The sequence below is a fragment of the Haemaphysalis longicornis genome, unplaced genomic scaffold (genome assembly GCF_048455015.1).
Source record: "Haemaphysalis longicornis isolate Haplotype H1 unplaced genomic scaffold, Haemaphysalis longicornis Haplotype H1 scaffold_9, whole genome shotgun sequence".
Classification (NCBI taxonomy): domain Eukaryota; kingdom Metazoa; phylum Arthropoda; class Arachnida; order Ixodida; family Ixodidae; genus Haemaphysalis; species Haemaphysalis longicornis.
Window position 1 is genome coordinate 121,643,084 of NW_027526460.1, and position 19,008 is coordinate 121,662,091.

At 47.4% G+C, this 19,008-nt stretch overlaps 1 protein-coding gene across 1 annotated transcript in view; it reads right to left on the reverse strand.

The window, feature by feature from the left end:
* LOC144151484 (decapping and exoribonuclease protein-like) overlaps nucleotides 1-19,008 on the reverse strand; it is a 31,699-nt gene that overhangs the window by 6,857 nt on the left and 5,834 nt on the right. The window contains exons 2-5 of the mRNA XM_077682544.1: nucleotides 11,562-11,797; nucleotides 9,644-9,890; nucleotides 2,657-2,792; nucleotides 878-963 (exon numbers count right to left, since the gene is read on the reverse strand). Coding sequence (XP_077538670.1) covers nucleotides 878-963; nucleotides 2,657-2,792; nucleotides 9,644-9,890; nucleotides 11,562-11,797 — 705 coding nt within the window. The remainder of the gene's footprint in view (nucleotides 1-877; nucleotides 964-2,656; nucleotides 2,793-9,643; nucleotides 9,891-11,561; nucleotides 11,798-19,008) is intronic.

Genomic DNA, 19,008 nt, shown 5'->3' on the forward strand with positions numbered 1-19,008 from the left:
TTTGCCCCTCAGCTGATAATTCAGAAATAAAAGCGTGGTTGAGCCGATCTAGGGCCACTACTTCTGCACACACACGAGAAAAACTGCGCGCGATGCTTTGTCTGCAAAGCAGTTGTAGAACTGTGAGCCGTCTCCGAAGCTTGATTGATTGTAGAGTTTAACGCGCCGACGCAACGCAGGCGATGAGGCGCGCCGTAGTGGAGGGCTCCGGATTACTTTTGACCACCTGGGGATCTTTAACGTGCGCCGAGATCTCGTACACACGGGCGTTTTTGCTTTTCGCCTCCACCAGAAAAGCTGCCGCCGCGGCCGGGAAGTCTCCGAAGCTTCGGATAATTCTCGCGCAGAGAATTCTCGAAACGAAAGAAAACGAAAGCAGACACCGGCGGCCTGCCAGGGGGGACCAAGCTCGGAGCACGAAGCACTTGAAACCACCACCGCCGCAAAGACCGCGGCCGGATGTTTATACAGAAAAACCTCGTTACAAGAGACACTCAGTGGAACCAAAGAAGCGTGTCTCTTGTAACCGAGGTCTCTTGTGCGCAATGTTGCTAACATGGCAAACATAAGAAAACCAACCAAACTGCTTTCATTCAAATGTCTCTTATAACCAAGTGTCTCTTGTAACGAGGTTTTACTGTACCAACGAGCGTGTATGGTGCGAGCTGTGGACTCTTGCGTGGTGCGTGAGTGTGCTGTTCACCGCGTCAGGCGTTTTCTCCCCGTGCTCCCCTGTCCCTATCCACTGTGACCTCAGTTTGCTCAATTATTAAACCTTTATATTCTCAAGCTATAGTCTCTCCTATTCGATCTCCTTTCGAGCCACGACGTAGCTGACACAACTTAACGTGGCCCAAAAGTCATGCAGTCAGCTCACTTTGGGTTGTCTTCGGTTACGTGCTTCTTGATGAACGACAACACCTGGTCGGTGAAGAACAGGCAGACGCCGTCCGACCACAGGTCCTGCACACACACACACACACACAAACCAAGCAGAAGAGGGGAGGGGGGGGGGAATGAACCTTGCTAACATACCAGCATCTCGTGCGCGAAGCTTCAATGAAAGCGAGGGCTAAAACTGTCGTGGTCGAATACAAAATGTTTTACAGATCCATGAAAATGTTTCTGGAGGCCTAGCTTCCTCATTTTAGAAATTTGTCTGAATTCTGAAGTGGAATAAAAAAATTAAAGCCGTTCCGCTCAATGTGAAAGCTGTCAGAAGTGCAGAGTAGTGACTTGTTATAATGGGCTGTAGCGCGGTTATCTGCTCACTGCGACCACCCAATGCAATTCAAATTTCCCGCCTTCGCAGTTCTCACGCGCCGCCTGCCTGAAACTGCGCCAACGGGAGTTCTGTTCCTTCTATGGTTGCTTCCCCCCCCCCCCCCCCCCCCCCCCCCCGCTTCCCGCATGTGCCGGCGTCGCACTGTCACTTTTGTTCGCTTACTATCGTAAAAACCAACATAACAAGCGTGACAACCAAATGAACGCACGCGCTGCCTCTTAATTACGTATATTTTGCCTCAAATGTACCTGCAGTTTTCTTTGCGCTAAACAACGGGGAGATGTATGACAAGCGCCAGCGGTTCAAGAGTTTCGAATGCTGATGACTATATCAAGTTCTTGGCGTTTGAAGCCTCTGGGTTACGCCGTGATGACAGCAGCTATGACGGAACGCCGTGTCGCTCTACTTGGGTCCAGCGAGTGAGCTACGACGACAAGGCGAGCCCCTAAAGTGCTCTGCACTTAAAAGTATATTCCCAAAATAAGCCGACTAGGCTCTGAGGAACATTTTTATGGATCTGTAAAGCTTTGATAATGGACAACGACGGTTTTTAAAGCCTGTGGGTGATGAATTAGTAAGTCCCATTGAAAAGTGATAGTCTGAAATAAAAAATAGACAAGAAGCACATTTTAGTTTAACTAGTTTCCACTACATGTCAATCACTGCCTAGCAAGCGAGTTTTATTTTTGGTTATTCCAGTACAGAATTGGGATACACTCCTAAAATAAGAAAACTATGCCCCAAGGAAGATTTTCCCTTTCAAAGCTCACAGATCAAGCGCACACGAAATCGCACAGAGCACACATGAAATCGAGACAGTGCACCCATATGCAGTAAAATCTCGATGATACGAATCTCACGGGACCGCGAAAAATATTCGTATAATGTGAAATTCGTATGAACCAACACAGACCAAAAAATTGCCCACTAAAAAGAGTTTTTGTTTATTTCTTTTCTTAGTTTCGGATGAAAAAATCCGTGACGTTTTTCTGCTTTTTTTTAACCTCCCTGTCGCCGAGTGGTCCTTGCTGGACTTTCATCTCCTCACTCGCGGCGCCCAAGCTCGCTACAGGTTCGTTTTTGCACGAGATTCGTGTACGTCGGCGTTTCACGCGCAATATTTTCACGCCCGTGTCGGTGATTCCACGGCCGCGGCCGCCTGTGCCTCGTTCGGAAAATGACGCGCGACGCGCATAGCAGTGGGAGGAGCCTGACAAATTGCGCCAATGGGAAGGCGTAATTCCACTGTAACCGCATGGTTTACTTCAGGGGAAAGCTAATGTTTGTTCTGTATGACACGTCTCACCCTGAAAACGATTGAAACTGCCAGAAGAAAAGTTCAAAGGCTGTATGTTAGCAGAGTCTGCTAACCTCGCACTTGAGCGGCATCTCGTCCACGTTGAACTCTTGGACGTAGCGCACGATGCCGTCTGCGTCGTGGAAGCCGCAGATGACTCGTGGGATGCCCGCGAAGAAGCTCTGCGCCCACCAACGAAGCAGCTTGAACCTGCAGTAGGGGAAAAGGAGAGCGACTGTGCCATAACCTTTACGAAGCTTCAAGACAAAAACAACGAGAAGAGACTTGAGATTGCTGAAGCTGTTTGGGGCACATGATGAATGAAGAAGAGCATGATGAGCACGCAAGAGAACATGATGACGAAGAGCACTTTAGGGCCGCGCCTTGTCGTAGCTCGCTCGCTGGACCCAAGTAGAGCCCCACTGCGTTCCATCGTAGCCACTGTCCTCGTGGTGTAACCCAGAGACTTCGAAAGACAAGCGGTTTATACAGCCATAATCGTTGGAAACTTGTGAACTGCTGGCGCTTGTCATACACCTCCCTGTTGTTTACGCGCAAATAAAACTACAGGTATATTTGAGGCAAAATATACGTAATTAACCGGCAGCGCCCGTGTTCCTTTTGTTAGGAACGCTCGTCGGGTTGGTTTTTACAATAGTAAGCGAAAAAAGTGGCACTGCAACGCCGGCACGTGCTGGGGGAAAAGAGACCACAAAAAGAACAGAACTCCCGCTGGCGCAGTTTCAGGCAAGGGGCGTGGGAGCACTGCGAAGGTGGGAAATTTTGGCGAATCGCTGCTCTGCACTTCCAACAGCTTTCCCATTAAGCGGAACGGATTTAATTTTTTTTGTTCAAAGGGACCATGAAGATAAAATACAAGTTCGGTCCGGTAAAAAGACTGCCTTGTCCCAATATCAATGATACCAATTTCATCGTAAACTTCAAACAAATCAGCCAGATATTAGGGAAAACAGATAAAGCAGTGGCTGCTTCCCCCCCCCCCCCTTCCAGTTTTTTTACGATTTCTCTAAGACATCACAAAATCTTGTTTGTGCAACTGGACGCTGCCCACATAAGGCACCGCTAAGAAGCATGACGGCGCGATTGTGGTGTGAGGCCTCTACTGCCGGCTTATCATGTCACTTTAATGCTAACATGCAGGAAGCCCAATGACAACTGTTTTTAGTGCTTACCATAATGCGTCACTCATGCCCATATCACATCACTACAACACGGAATTTTAACTTTTCAGCATTTCTTGAGATTCGTTTTTTTTTTTTGTTGCTATAAGGTGTTCACTCATGCCCGTATCACATCACCATAGCACAGAATTTTAAAAATGTTCAACATTTCTTGAGATCCGTTTCTTTTGTTACAATAAGGTATTTCATGGCTGGAATTGAGCGCAGTTACAAAGGCTAGTTGTTTCAAACCGAGCAAAGTATTATTTTCCTTCATAACGTACCCCTTTAAGGGAAGACAGCCTTCCTTCTTAAAACAGCTTCCTTTGATTGTTAAGTAACCTCTGTGAAACTTGTCAGACTTGCTCCTTTTTGCACGGATTTCAAATATGGCATTATTTTTTGAGTCAGACAATTAGTTCCCAAGATTATTATAGATAAGTAGCCATTTTTGGAGGATCAACATACAAAACAGTGTTAGTCATAAAACTGTGATTTTTATATTTTCCAATACGTACTATGAACCCTGGTGAGTGCAGTAAGAGAATCGGTTTTTTGATGCACCGCTTGGAACTAATCTTACCGCTCATTAAAGTTTGGTGGTACCAGTAGCAGGGAACCATTTCAAATGTCTGTTTCAACACCAAAGTTTAATGAGCTGTATAATTAGTTCCAGGCAGTGGATCAAAAAACCACTTCCCTTACTGCACTCACCAGGCTTCATAGTATTGGAAAATGCAAAGATTACATTTTTATGACTAACACTGTTTTGTCTGTTGATCCTCCAAAAATGACTAATTATCTCTAATTATCTTGGGAACTAATTGATCCACTAAAAAAATAATGAGATATTTGAAATCACTGGGAAAAAAAGCAACAAGACGGCCAAGATTCACAGAGTTAAAGGAGCCAAGAAGACAAAATACAAGTTTGTTTTATTCGAAAGATTTCGTGTTTTATAGTGCCCCCAGTGCTTGTCCGGATACAAACGATGCCTTATTCACTAAGAAATTAATAAATATAAGTTGAAATTTTGATTTTCCCGCTAAATCGTGTGTTTTTCCCACTAAACCGCTCTGCAGCCTAGGGACCATTGATTCACGCGTCCGTCGTACAGGGTGGAGACACGTATAGGCAACTCTATGGTATAGGCTGGCGCTGCCATTTTGGGTCACTCGCTCGCCACCGAAACAAGTCATTGTATCAAAACCGCGCTAAAATTATCGCAGCAACGCGGTTTACTGGCGACGTTTGAATCATCTTATCTGTTTCGCGTTGCTGGATCTTGTGGGAAACGAAAAGAACAACGCGTTGAGCACGTTGACCCAATAGGTGACGGGTAAAAAGCGCAAAGGCTCATGGGTTCATTGTTTTCTCCCGCGGAGTGCCGCCACTTCTGGTTCGGGAGCTTTCTTGGCCTCCCATATGCCGTCGGCTTTCACGCGCGTCTGTGCTCGTTGTTTATCGGTTTTTACAGGGGGGAAAAACGCTCATGCATCGGGAATTCCATAACTGACACCAATTGACCCTACTAGGGGTTTATCTGACCGGTAAGCGCCCCGTGACAAATAAACAACACGTGCGCGCTCCTGAAAGCCGCCGGCGTACGGGAGGGCAGGAGAAGTCTCGAACCGGAAGTTGCGGGAGCAGACGACGTACCCGTGAGCCTTTGCGCTTTTTACCGGTGACCTATTGCGTCGGCACGGGACCATTGTTTACATTTTGCTTTTGTTACGTTACTGCTTTTGTTCACGTTACTGAACCTAGATGGCGCCACCATACCGTGGCAAGCCGTATTTAAACCTGGCTTGTTTTTGTTCTGGGAGAAAATAATAGTTTCGTGAAACGTAGTGCTACCGTTGCTTGCGTCAATCGGCCAGTGTCGTCTGAGACAACCCCAAAGCCCCGCAGTGCTGTGTAGCTAAACCTAGCATAGTGTGCGCAGTACCAACAGCAGTACACATCAGTACTTCTATGTTTACTGTGCTTTCGTAACTTCCACTGTTTTTCGCACCATTCTTATTGTCTTAAAAAGAATGTGCCCTAAATTTAATCACAAATAGCTCGTTCTGCAAGCTTATAAGCTCAGCCTAATTTGCGTTTGCTTTTGCCGGCCTCCGACAATCGCAGAGCAGTCTGGTATGACATCATAGGTTCTGTTGCGGGAAATGAGCGAGTAGGTCGCAAGGCCATTCCCTTTTTTCCTAATTATACAGCTTATTTGAGCGAAGTTTACGTTAAAACTGGTGTCAGCATGATTTTAATGAGACCGTCTTTTGAATGAACCAAACGTGTTTTGTCTTCATGACTCCTTTAGGAAGGAGGGGGACGTACTGCTCTTTAAAAAACTAATTTTTAAGTAAACTTTGTGAAACTTGTCAGCCTTGCTGCTTTTTTCTCCCTGATTTCAAATATTCCATTATTTTTTGAGTAAGTCAATTATTTCCCAAGAAAATTACAGATAATTAGTCATTTTTGGAGCATCAACAGTCAAAACAGTGTTAGTCATAAAAATGCAATCTTTGCATTTTCCAATACTATGAACACAGGTGAATGCAATAAGAGAAGTGTTTTTTATGCACCGCTTGGAACTAATTTTACAGCTCATTAAACTTTGGTGGCACCAGTGGGAAGGAACCATTTTGATGCCCATTTCAAACACCAAAGTTTAATGAGCTGTAAAATTAGCTCCAAGCAGTGCACCAAGAAACCGATTCTGTTATTGCACTCACCAGTGTTCATAGTGTTGGAAAATGTAAAAATTACAGTTTTATGACCACCACTGTTTTGTCTATCGTTCCTCCAAAAATGACTAAATACCTCTAATTGTCTTGGTAACTTGGTAACATGACTTAATTAAAAAATATTGGCACATTTTAAATCAGTTGAAAAAAGCATTAAGGCTGACAAGTTTCACAGAGTTCACTTAAAAATTAAAAGAAATAGTTTTAAGAGCCATGTCCCCCCTTAAGAGAGATGCTGAAAATTTGCGGCCAGGTCACTGAAATAAGAGCTAATGCTGGTAACAAAAGCTCCAGTGCACTAGAAAGCTTTTACACTAAAGGAATAAAAGTTCGCCGGAAAAACGAATTTTTATTATTGTCGAAGAACTGCGCGATGCTTGTTGTTTCGCGTTCGTATGTGCACCCAGAAAGCGTTCTCGAACTGCTCATTGCATCGCATCAATTGCTGGTCGCCACCGCTACATAATACCTTGTTGCAAAACAGGCGCAGCATCTTTGTTGTTTCTGTCGTTGCATCGTCCACAGTCCACGTTGCATCAGCTGCATCGTCCACAGCCCTCTCAACAATGCAGGCATCGGAAAGCATTCCCGTAATGGGAACATCGGCCGCGTACAGCGTAAATTTGCCTGTTCATGACCACGTTCGGCATGTAATGGGAGCTAAGCGTTAGAACGGAGACCTTATCGGCCATCTGTTGCAGACTTTGCCTTGTGTCCTCTCTGTCAACATCCGATATCCGCGGTCCCCTGAAAAAAACGTTTCGAGGTAAACGGGGCCAAATAAATGACGCCTATGGGAGGTATATGCAGAGAGAGAAAAATTTTCAACTTAACCGATGTTTTGAGATAGCCGAGTTCGAGTTAATGAACGACTACTGTATATAAAACTGCTGTAAAATATTCCGCCCTTCCGCAAACCACGTCGCGTGTTTTATTCTGAATACATTAGGTGGCACCACTGTTCTTAAGTGGTCATTTTTCCAAGATGGCCCCCGAATTCCTCATAGGCAAAGATCGTTTCGATCGACTATACTATATAAGCAGGTCACTGCCTGTACCGTTATTGGTACTGTTCAGTATGTACCACAAAATGCGACATTTGCCAAAAGTTCGAGTATAAATGAAAGAAGTAGTTTGTTCGGAAAAAATTTTAAACAGAGTCATTTATTGCAACGACCTGTATGTCAGCGTTGGTGTTAGCAGGTTTGGATGCACTCGGCAGGGATGCAATCAAAATATGGACAGTTTGTATAATGAACAAATGCACACGGGCAAACAAGAAAATATCTTTACCGTGGTCTCTGCACATGCGTTGTGCACAATGCAGCGCAAAACACACAGAGCGGAAGGCTGTCACCTAGCACGCCAGCTGACTGCACTAGGCGAGCCCCGTCAAGATGTGCACAATTTCCGTGAGAACTATGCTGGGCAGAGTGTTCCCGAAGGCCGAGCAGTGCTGGCATGCGCGTTGATGTCATTGCACGGAGAGATTTTCCTGCACACGTTCAGTTGGCGCAACACCAGCTTAAGCACCGTCGCTGTTAACTTCGTTCGTTGCTGGAATGGACGTGAGTGAGTTGCCCCTTTTAAGCTTAACGAAGTTGTACTTTGTCTTCCGGCCCCCTTTAAAGGAGCCATGCAGACAAAACTAGTTTGGTTCAGTCAAAAGATTGCCTCGTTAGAATCATACTGACACCACTTTTAACGTAAACCTCATTCAAATAAGCTCTACAATTAGGAAAAAAAGGAATGGGCACGCGACTCACTAGCTCATTTCCCGCAACAGAACCTGTGATGTCATATGTGACAGCTATGAGATAGGTGACCGGTAAAAAGTGCAACGGCTCATGGGTGCATTGTTTTCTCCCGCGGAGAGCCGCCACTTCCGGTTCGGGAGCTCTCCTGGCCTCCCGTAGGCCGTCGGCTTTCACGCGCGTGTGTGCTTGTTGTTTATTTGTTTCCACTGGGGAAAAAACGCTTATGCATCGGGAATTCCATAAATAACAACGATTGACCGTACTAGGGGTTTATCTGACAGGTAAGCACCCTGTGACAAGTAAACAACACGCACACACGCGCCTGACAGCCGCCGGCGCACGCAGGCGTACGGGAGGGCAGGAGAGATCTCGAACTGGAAGTGGCGGTAGCAGACGACGCACCCATGAGCCTTTCCGCTTTTTACCGGTCACCTATTGGTTCCCGAAACATAACCTGTGATGTCATATGTGACAGCTATGAGATTGGCAGAGGCCGGCAAAAAGCAGACACACACTAGGCAGGGCTTATAAGCTTGCCGAAGGAGCTATTTGCGCTTAAATGTAATGAATATTATTTTACAGCAGTAAGAATGCTTGGATAAACAATACGGAAATACATGTAAACATAGAAGCACTGATGCGCACCACTGTTGGTGCTGGGCGCACAATGCTTGTTTCAGCTCCACCGCTTTGGAGTTGTACATGACACTGGTTGATTGGCATAAGCGACGTTGTCTTACGTGACCTTGTTCGTCGAGGATACCCTATGTTTCATGAAACGATTACTTTGTACCGTAATAAAAACAAGTCATGTGCAAACATGATCAAAGACAAAGCAACAGTGGACAACGGTCCGCGGCTCCGTAGGTAGCGCCATGTGGGAGGACTGGCGGTAAGCAAGGCTGCAGAGCCTAAAGACGCACTGGAAGTTCGTTTGTATACCCGCCCTTGTGACTTCCCGCCAAACGTCACGAAAACGTGTATGCGGAGTCCCTGTACACATGTGTGTCCCTAAAGTCATGTGACTGAGCCTATGTGTGTTTGTGTTTTTTCTGAAAATAAATTTTATTAAAAACTGAGTTGTGTGTGTTCTCTTCCCCGGTCCCGTTTTTTGTGCGCAGTTCTAGTCATGTCACAAAAACACAGGATTTGGCGGGAGAATCGGAATTTTAACCTAAATTGATTCTCAGTGAATACGGCATCGTTTGCTGCCGGACAAGCGCTGGGGGAGCCATAAATTCAAAATCTTTCGAATGAAACAAACTTATGTTTTGTCTGTATGGCCACTTTAAGGTCGTTTAATCCTGGAGTAGGCTGTCTGGTGCTTACAGCGTAAATGCGACATAGGTGGCGGGGAAGCCAAAACGACACAGACGCACCTATGGAAGTTGTGGGCCTGGCGTTCAGGGCACAGTTGGGAGGTCTTCAGCTCGATGTAGCCGGCAGTCGAGCTGCTGCCATCCGTTCGCTTGTTTTGCTTGCAGCGTTCCAAAACCGGGTGGTCGGCGCAGTCCACTTGAGCAGCCACAAGCAAGGAATGCGATGCGAGGCGGCTACGAACCACGATGTGGAACGCCTCCCGTTCGTTCACCATTGCTTGCACATTGGGTTCGCCGCACGGCTCAGCTGGGATGAAAACAACACCCCTGTCACTCGGCAAACTCACTGTTACTCGAAGCGAATGACATTGGCTGCAAATGATATTCAATGCCGCCGTGCGGGTCCACGCGGCCAAAAAAAGTCTTTTCCTCGAAAGTGCAAGATATCAATGTAAGTGTACCCGTAATGTTTTTATACCTTTTACCACTTTGGAAATAAGAATCTCCTATCTTTATAAATGGGAAAAAAAGTACCACTGTTCTCAGCGATCAACCAAGACCAGTATGCTGCGAAGAATTCTCGAAGCCAGGTTAAAAGAAGTGTTTTAAGATGTGTGGGTGGGCTACCGCCATCGCCAGGCAAGCATGCGTGTTCTCGTCCTTTCGTTTGCCGCCGGTGCAGCTACACGGCGCTCATATATGTGGTTTCGCCACAGCTCCCGTGCACCAATCACTTTTGACGACACCTGTACACAGTCTGAAACATCTGAACCCCTCCAAGTCGCTGCCACTTGTGTAGCTTCCTTTCGTCTTCACTGGAGGGCGCTGTCGTTAGCGTTCTCAGTAGAGTCTGTTCCGTGAGTTAATCTGAACGATCAGAAACGTAGTGCGAAGCGGCGGAAAAGTCACCACTAGTTCAACGACTACACCAATAAAAATTGGTCGCCATCCGGCCTGCAAAAGTGGATGTCCAGCAAAGCTGTTGCAAATCACTATTAATGGTTATGGAGGATGAAATGCTTCTCGTCGTCTCAGCGGGCTTCTCACTTGCGCTCGCCTAGTGTCACTAGATAAGGGTACATAGTATCGGCACTCTTTTCTTCTATTGTTCCCTGCCGCCGACGCCGCCGCCAAGATCATTGGTCAGTTCGCATTACGTGACATTTGTTTACACTGCGACGGTTCATGGGCGCCACCATTATGTTGTTTATGAGTTTTAGTTAGTCAACTCAGTAGGCTTAGCTTGCTGTCCCTGCTCTGCGTCTGCATACGAATGATGTCGTTCCGAACGCGAATCACAGACAACGCGCGTAACAGCGTTTCAGCAGCAGAAGTGTGCCCAAGCATGCCGTTTTGCGCCTCTTCGGTAGTGCTGTTAACAAACGACCCGGTCGAAGTATATACGGTGAGACCGTAGATGCGGCAATTTCACAACACTGATAAACGCCAAGATGGCTGCCGTTGCTGACTTGCGTGCCTCAGTGGCGGTACTCTAATACCTCATGTACTGACACTACGCTCAGATTCTCTGGCGGCCAATGCTGGGTCCTGCCAAGCCTGACGCACGCGCTCGCCGTCAGGGGCAAGAACGGCTCTACTTAGTGACACTAATCCTGCTGATCCTTCAAAGATAATCTGCAAACATAACCTTTACCAGGAACACGTCCCATTGTTCATTCATATCATTCATAATGCGCTTTCAATGCTTGTTTTGTGGTTTCCTTAGAATTCTGAGCTCTAATGCTGAATGCCTGATTAGCCTGACGCATGCGCTTGACATCTTAGGCCTTGGCGCGTTGGCACTTTTTCCAACTGAGATGAAACCATTGGGGGGCAGAGGTATGCAGCTGTGCTGTATAATTGGTATCATTGTTATCGAGAAAATCCGTCTTTTTACTGAACCAATCTGGTATTTATTCTGTCTTCATGGCCTCTTTAGAACGACCAGCCACAGAAATCGGTACATTAATCAACTTACAGGCGGCCATGAACTGCTCAAACTTGTAGCCCCAGTAGGCCGCCCGGTCCCGCTCAGGGTCAGCCTTGTCTTCGAGGCGCAGCTGTCGGTAGGCGTCTGTGAGTGAACTGCACAGGAAGATGGTGCCACGATGCCGGCACGCCACCAGCCTCCAGTCATTGCTCTTGTCGTAGGGCGTGCACGCTATGCGCGCCAGCGTCCCTCGACCACAGGCAAAATCCGTGTTTGCAAGCAGGCTGCGAGAGAAGGCGGATTACACAACCACGTACATTTCAACTGCTTCTTGTAGATGGAGGCAATAAAATGAAGGGGGAAGAGGGAACAACTCAAAAGGGTGGTGGGCAGTGCGTCGTACAGTTGACCCTCATTACAACGAACTAGTATCGGGGCAGTGAATTACTTCACTACATCCGATATTCGTTGTAACCGTAGAGGTAAAAATCGGCTATAATAGATCAGCAATCTGGCTCGCGCAACAATCCCAGATGAAAAAAACACATTGTTCTAGGCTTCGAACCCACTGTAAACGAGGTAATCCTTATCTGTCTCCTTGTGGCGTTTCACACTAAACAGACCAGAACATGAGTACGTGTAATTGTCGCAAAATTCATGTCCCTCCTTGACGGGTTTTCTTGCCGCTCGCCATTTTTGGGCCGAGAGGAGGCGTACCGCGTAGAGAAGGAATGTTTTTGCCGCCATTGTCGTACCCGGGTCGGCTGGCCATGTGTTTCGGGGAGAGAGGTGGGCGAGAGTGCCGCGGCCTACGGAAGGCTGCGCCCCGCGAATTCTCGGAAGACGCGCGGCCCGGTGGACTGTGTGCGTGGTGCAGCGCGGGGTTTGCTGGGAGAATGGGCTGAGAACTGGCGGTGGCCGGACGGACGGCCGGGACGCGGCGTCGACCTTGAGGGCTGTGCTGGGGAGGCCGAGCGACGACGGCGGTGAACTCCGGGCCCCCGAAGATCGCCTGGTGGAGGTGAAAGTGCGCGGCCGAAGTTCGCCCAAATTGCGTCGCTGATGAGCGGCGCCCCACCACAGACGACCGACAGCCTCTGTCACCCCGGCGAGACCATCAGCCCGACCACAGCTAAGATGTTCTCCCCTTCTCCACCCTTCTTCGGACTCTTTCTACTCGTCTTCTCTGTTGTATTTCTCTAAGTGAACTGCACGGGCTTCTCATCCGCCTCCTTCAGTGCACCACGCTGTATGTGTTCTTCGCGGGCCTTTGTTAGCAGTTGGGGGAAGCCTCCAACCCCGCCTATTGTACACTCTACTATCCCCTTTATTTACGGTCGCCTCCTTCTTGGGCTCGTAACGGCGAGTACCGTTTCATTCATTCTCATCAATGTGCTCAATGTCGCTCTCTTGGCAGCTCTGACCCCGACGGGGTGTCAACTGCAGTGTGTTATTAAGTTGTCAAACCTTCTGTCTGTCTGTTCTGGAATTCCTGTGTATGTGGATAAAGTAAATCTGCCTTGTTTTGATACTGTTATCCCGTGCCCCGTCTCGTGCCTCACGCCAGCGGCCAATCAGGCGTGGACCTATCGCCGGTTAGCAGGTCCGAACCACATCCTCTATTCGTATCCAGGGGGGAGTTGTTTGTCGCTCCTCCCGGAGACATCGGCCACTAAATTACTTCTCAATACTGTGACAGTAATTGCAACAAAGTTCGTCCGGCAAAACAGGCCTGAATTCTTATTTACTCGACTGAGGATGTGGCCTTCGCCTGGTGGCTTTTCACAGTCTGAGGGGAAGGAAGTCGTTACCAATGTCCACAGAATAAAGTTCCCTTTTTAATTCTGCAGCTCTTGAAGCTATTAAAAAATGGTTGTTTTGTCTCACTTTTTTAAATCATGCTTTTATTATGCTAGCTGTTGAAATTTGAGCCTCGCGAGAACCAAATATTTCTTCGATATAGCCGATATAGCGCGGCTCTCAAGGTTTCGGTTTTATTATAAAAACAATAGGTGTCATTGAAATGAAGTGTGACCAAACAAACTTCGTATTTAGTTCGCTATATCCGAATATTCACTATATCAGTGTTCACAACAACGAGGTTCGAGTGTATACCTTAACTTCTTTTCCGTTACAGTCTGTCCACTGGTTCTACTCAGGTTCCACACTAGATAAAAATAAGCATTCAAACCTGTTCTCAAAAACCTAACTCGAACCATGCGTAAATTTTAATTGTTTTTTTAACCTTCAATAAAGGTCGGGAGGTTAAAATCAGAAGAAATGTGCCCGCCCAGGCTGCTGTCGTTTAGCTGCGTCCACAAACGATGTCTTTTATTTTTCAAGCTTTCAGCATGTGGTCACTGACAAACGGACACCTCACACAACTGAGCAAATGGAGTATGTGCGATTGGTAACCATCTTATATACTAGGTCATAGTAAACCCATGTGTGCTCCACAAATAAAGTCTAAACTGTTGTTCTGCTAGCTATAATGCATAGGTCAAGCTTACTCAAGCTATCTGGTCTTGTGATAAAAATTAGAGCAGCAAACAGACTGGCACTAGAATCAGCTGGTTTCTGCGTGGCTGGTGTGCAGCTGTTTTTCTCACGTGACACCACGTTCAGATGTCAAGCGGCACGCGCTATTCTACTTAACTCTTACATTTACAATTCACAGTTGCGTGAATTTTGTGAATCTGGTGCACTGCCCCTCAGAGCTCCCAATTCCTAGCCAATTCCCTAAGTTTGTGTATGCTATGAGCAAAAGAACAAAATGACGTTTGTTAAGCCAATGGAACCCCCAATGGAACCAATGAAACGCCAGTGGAACCCCCCATGAGATGCGTTGCATCACACCAGGGTTCCCGCGAGGGGAGGTGGGCGTAATTTTTGTTATTTTTTGTGCTAGTAATGTGAATAGTAAACTTACGCTTAGCGGAACACCTTATTGCACTGCTGTTGAACGTTGAGCTTGTTGCACATTTCTTAAATTTCATGCAATTTCTATCCGTTAAATCGAACAGACATGGCTTCAGTAAAATTCCGGTTAAGCAAATACAGAATGCTGATTCAATGGAATGGAATAGTGCCAAACAATGGAATAGTGCCAAAAAGACAAAGCTCCGCAAGAAAGAGAATTGTACAGTTTTGTTGGTGTGGAGGAAATACAAGATGGGCAGAGCAATGTTTTTCATACACAGAAATTATGGAACTGCAATAGTCAATGAAATGCGATGTCGGTAGAAAAATAAACATATCAAGGATTGCTGGTTGACTGAACAAAATACAGTGACACGCTCTGTCATGCGATTATACTTCGTACCAGTGTAAAGACAAGGAATGACACGCTAAATTACAGACCACATGTATGCCTATATGAGGCTTTTCCTGCTGTTCCGCCAGCGAAACAGCAGCACTGCCTCGGTCGGCTCGCGGCAGATTCCCGGCGCAGCTCGGTGTATCCGGCGCGAAATGCAGTTGGGCTGTATATGTTGCATGTACAGCATCTGGAGCGGGCGCAGGGATCAGACGTTGACGTAGCCCTTGTTTTCAGCTTTATATGAGCAAGAATGTCATTAAAACTGCAGATTCTTCGCCTACTTCATGCGGTTCTTCAGGCTACTTAAACCGTACCCCAGCCTGGAACGAAACACTTCGGGGGGAGGGGGGGCGGTGTGCCACCCCCCACCCCTGGCTACGCCCCTGCAACAGACTAATTAGTGTCACATCATGGCAGCGATGGGAGCAGTCATAGTTGATTTTACCCAACCGGCTGAACTGCTTCTGCTCATTGACTAGCCAGAGTCACTGTAATGATTAATAATGACTCTGTCTAATCTGTGAGCTGAAGCGGTTTGGCTGGTTGGATAAAAATCAAGACAGACTGCCCTCATCCAGTGCAGCAATCCTCGCCGGTGATGTTTCGCAACTGCAAACTAATCAGTCTGTCTTGATTTTACCCAACCGGACAAACCGCTTCCGTTCACTAACTAGCCAGAGTCATTATTAAAAATTAACAGTGACTCTGGCTAGTCAGTGAGCGGAAGCGGTTCGGCCAGTTGGGTAAAATCAACTATGACTGCTTCCATTGCCGCAATGATGCGACACTAATTACACCATTGCCTTGCCAGTTCCGCGAGGGGCAACCTTCGCCTTCCCCGCGCGCGCATGCGCATACGTGTCCTGGTAACCCGCCACCGTAGCGTTAACGGACGCTAGCCGCTATGCTAAAACTGTATTACCTTGACTCTTGTGCCTTTAGGCAATATATCTTGACTGCGGCTGCCGCGAAATGCAAAACGCGATCTTTTGTCGCCTTGTTTACCGTACGCCTCGCCAGATGGCGCGACGATACCGTTAGGCTGCATTAAGCGGGACCTCGATCAATTAAGACAATCGGGAAAAGTGATTCCAGTGGGATACATGAATGCCCACATTGAGGACCTGGACGGATACACAGACCGCAACGGCAAACTCGTACTAGATATCTGTGAAGAACATACTCTCATTGTAGTAAACAGAGAGAATAAATGTGAGGGACAAATTACTTGGGAACGAGGGGAAAAGCAGTCCAGTATAGACTACAGCCTCCTTTCAGAAGGAGTGTATGAAAGGTTGACTCTAATGAAAATAGATGATGTCATGTGTCAGGGCACCCCCCGAGAGGGGATGCATGAAACCCCCCGAAAAATGGAAGAAAAGAACAAAGGAACGAGAATTTTGAAGTGCGCGCCAGGAGCGCGCCAATCAGCAAGCGCCAGCGCCGACGCACCAAGGAATCCTGGGAAAAGGTGGCAGCACACTGGTCGGCCAATCGGGGAAGGCCACGCAGGTGACAAGTGGCGAGATGGCCATATAAGGACAGGGAGGAAGCAAGAAGCCAATGGGTGTGCGCCACGGGAGAGCCCAGAGGGTATAAAAGCGGGGCGCACAAAGAGAAGGAGGAGGCAAGAAACAGAAGAAACCAGGAGGCGGCCGGAGCACGTGCGCTTCAACGAACGAGCCAGGGGGACGCGGCCAGGCCATCGACCACGCCATCCGAGCCTGGGCGGGAGCGGGCCGACTTCGCATCGGCACCGTCATCCTCGGTGCACCACGAACCTGTGTCTTCGTGGCCCCAGCGGCATCGGTCGGGCACCAGCGGCCAGCGTCCACGCTCCGTCGACGTTCGTCTCGACGGCCCCGAAAGGCGACGTTCGTGCAAAGCCTACCTGAGACCCCCAGCGGCAGCGGCTACCAGGGTGTAGCCACCGAGGAAGCGCGCCGCCGAAGGGATGACCGCGCGCATCGAACGCCGGCATCAAGGACATACATCGGGAGCGGCTACCAGGACGTAGCCGCAGAGGAAACGTCAGGACGCGCGGAGCCCACGCCGTCCAACGTGACCGCGCGCATCGAACGCCGGCACCGACGGAGCAAGAAGAGGACGGCTACCACCGAGTCGCGGTCACGCAAGGGTGCGACACGTCAGCGCTGACGACCGGGGTAGGCCAGTCCAGTAGGGACGCAATTGTCAACGACACAACTAGGGAGTTGTGGTTCGAGAGAGATTAACTAGAACTGTATGAGTGTATTTAGAGGGTACTTAGTAGTAGGGACGCAATTGGCAAGGACACAACTAGGGAGTTGTGGTTCGAGAGAGATTAACTAGAACTGTATGAGTGTATTTAGAGGGTAGTTAGTGTAGGACTTTATTGTAGAGCCGTTTGGGTTTTGAGTTGAATTGTACATTAAGCGGTTAAGTTAGGGTTTCGCATTTGAGTTGTGTTTTGGAGTTGTTAGAGGCTTGAGTTGTGTATCATTTGTGTGCAGTTTAAATATTTGGTGCTTTGCCTGAGGGTTTTTTTTTTGTGTGTGTGCATTAAATGTGTGTTATGTCAAACTCGCCAACGGCTTCCCTGTGTCCATTGCTCCAAGCTGGTCAAGACCACTCCACCATCCGTTCACGTGACAGATGAAATAGGTGCCCACAACTTAGGAAGTGACCACAAACGGATAACTTTGACTTTTGGAAAAATGGACGGTCAAAACCAGAAGACGGTGGTACACGACTTGAAATTAAACGATCAGCAAATTGCAAATATTGCCAAAAGCCTGGAGACAGAAATCGAGAGACAATCTACGAAATATTGGGAATACAGCGAACTGATTGGTTTTATTCAAGAAAAGATAAGGAACGCGAATGAACGCAACTACTGGAAAGGAAAAAGAAAAACTAGAAGCTGGTGGAACAAGGAAATGAAGGAAGCTATAAGACAAAGGCAGCAAGCATCCAGAGAGCACAGGGAGGCCAAGCGAGTGGGAATGCAAACAGAGGAAATAACTTCGAAGTGGAATTGGTACCGCCTTAAGAAGCTGGAAGTACAAAAACTTGTACAGCAAAAACTTAAACGAGAAAGTGAGCGATGTGTCTTGAATATACGGGCAAAGGATAAAGGCGCGCCGAGAAAGTTTTGGAATCATGTAAAGGAACTAAGGAAAAAGACCGAAGAAGTACAGTCATGTCATAAACGGTGAAGGCCAGGTACTAAAAGGGGAAGAAGCGGTATTTCACATACGCTCAATGATACAAGAGAAGCTCAGAAGAACGGAGGGAGGGCTACAGCATTTATGGAGTGGGGCAACTGAGGTGCGTACAGATAGAGAGATAAAGTTGGAGAATCTAAACTGGAAAAAAGCCGAAGAAAATGTTCCAGCAAATACGGCAACAGGGACGGATGAAATTCCTATATGGCTGGTCAACCTACTGGGTCCAAAAAGCAAGGCAAAACTGATTCGAGCAATCGAAAAAGCGATAAAAACTAAGCAAGTACCGGACAATTGGCGTAAGAGCAGGATGAAGATGATATATAAAGGTAAAGGAGAGAGGGCTGATGCCAATTCGTACAGGCCTATTACAGTTACCTCAGTGACATACAGGCTGGCAATGCAAGCCATATAAGCAGAACTACAGGCGTGGTTAGAGGGGAACAGCATACTGGGAGAACTACAAAATGGTTTCAGACGAGACAGACGCTTACAGGACAATTTATTTGTCCTAACCCAATGCATAGAGGTGTCAATGGCTCAGGAACGACCACTATGGATAGCATTTCTCGATGTAAAGGGAGCCTACGACAACGTAGATAGAGAACTTCTATGGAGCATACTTGAGCCGGAGGGATTAGGACAGGACTTTATACAGCTGTTACAGGGAATTTACAATGAGAGCGAGGTGCAAATTACCTGGGAGGACCAAAAGTGCACGGAACCGGTAGTCGCAAATAGAGGTTTAAAGCAGGGTTGTCCTCTGTCGCCATTTCTGTTAATGCTGTACATGGCTAGACTAGAAAGAAAGCTTGAAGGCAGTAAAATAGGTTTCAATCTATGTTATAGCCGCAAAGGACACGAAGTGGAACAACATATCCCGGGACTGATATATGCAGATGACATAGTACTGCTAGCAGATAGCAAACAGTGTCTGCAACAGCTCACAGATATCTGCGGGGAAGAAGCC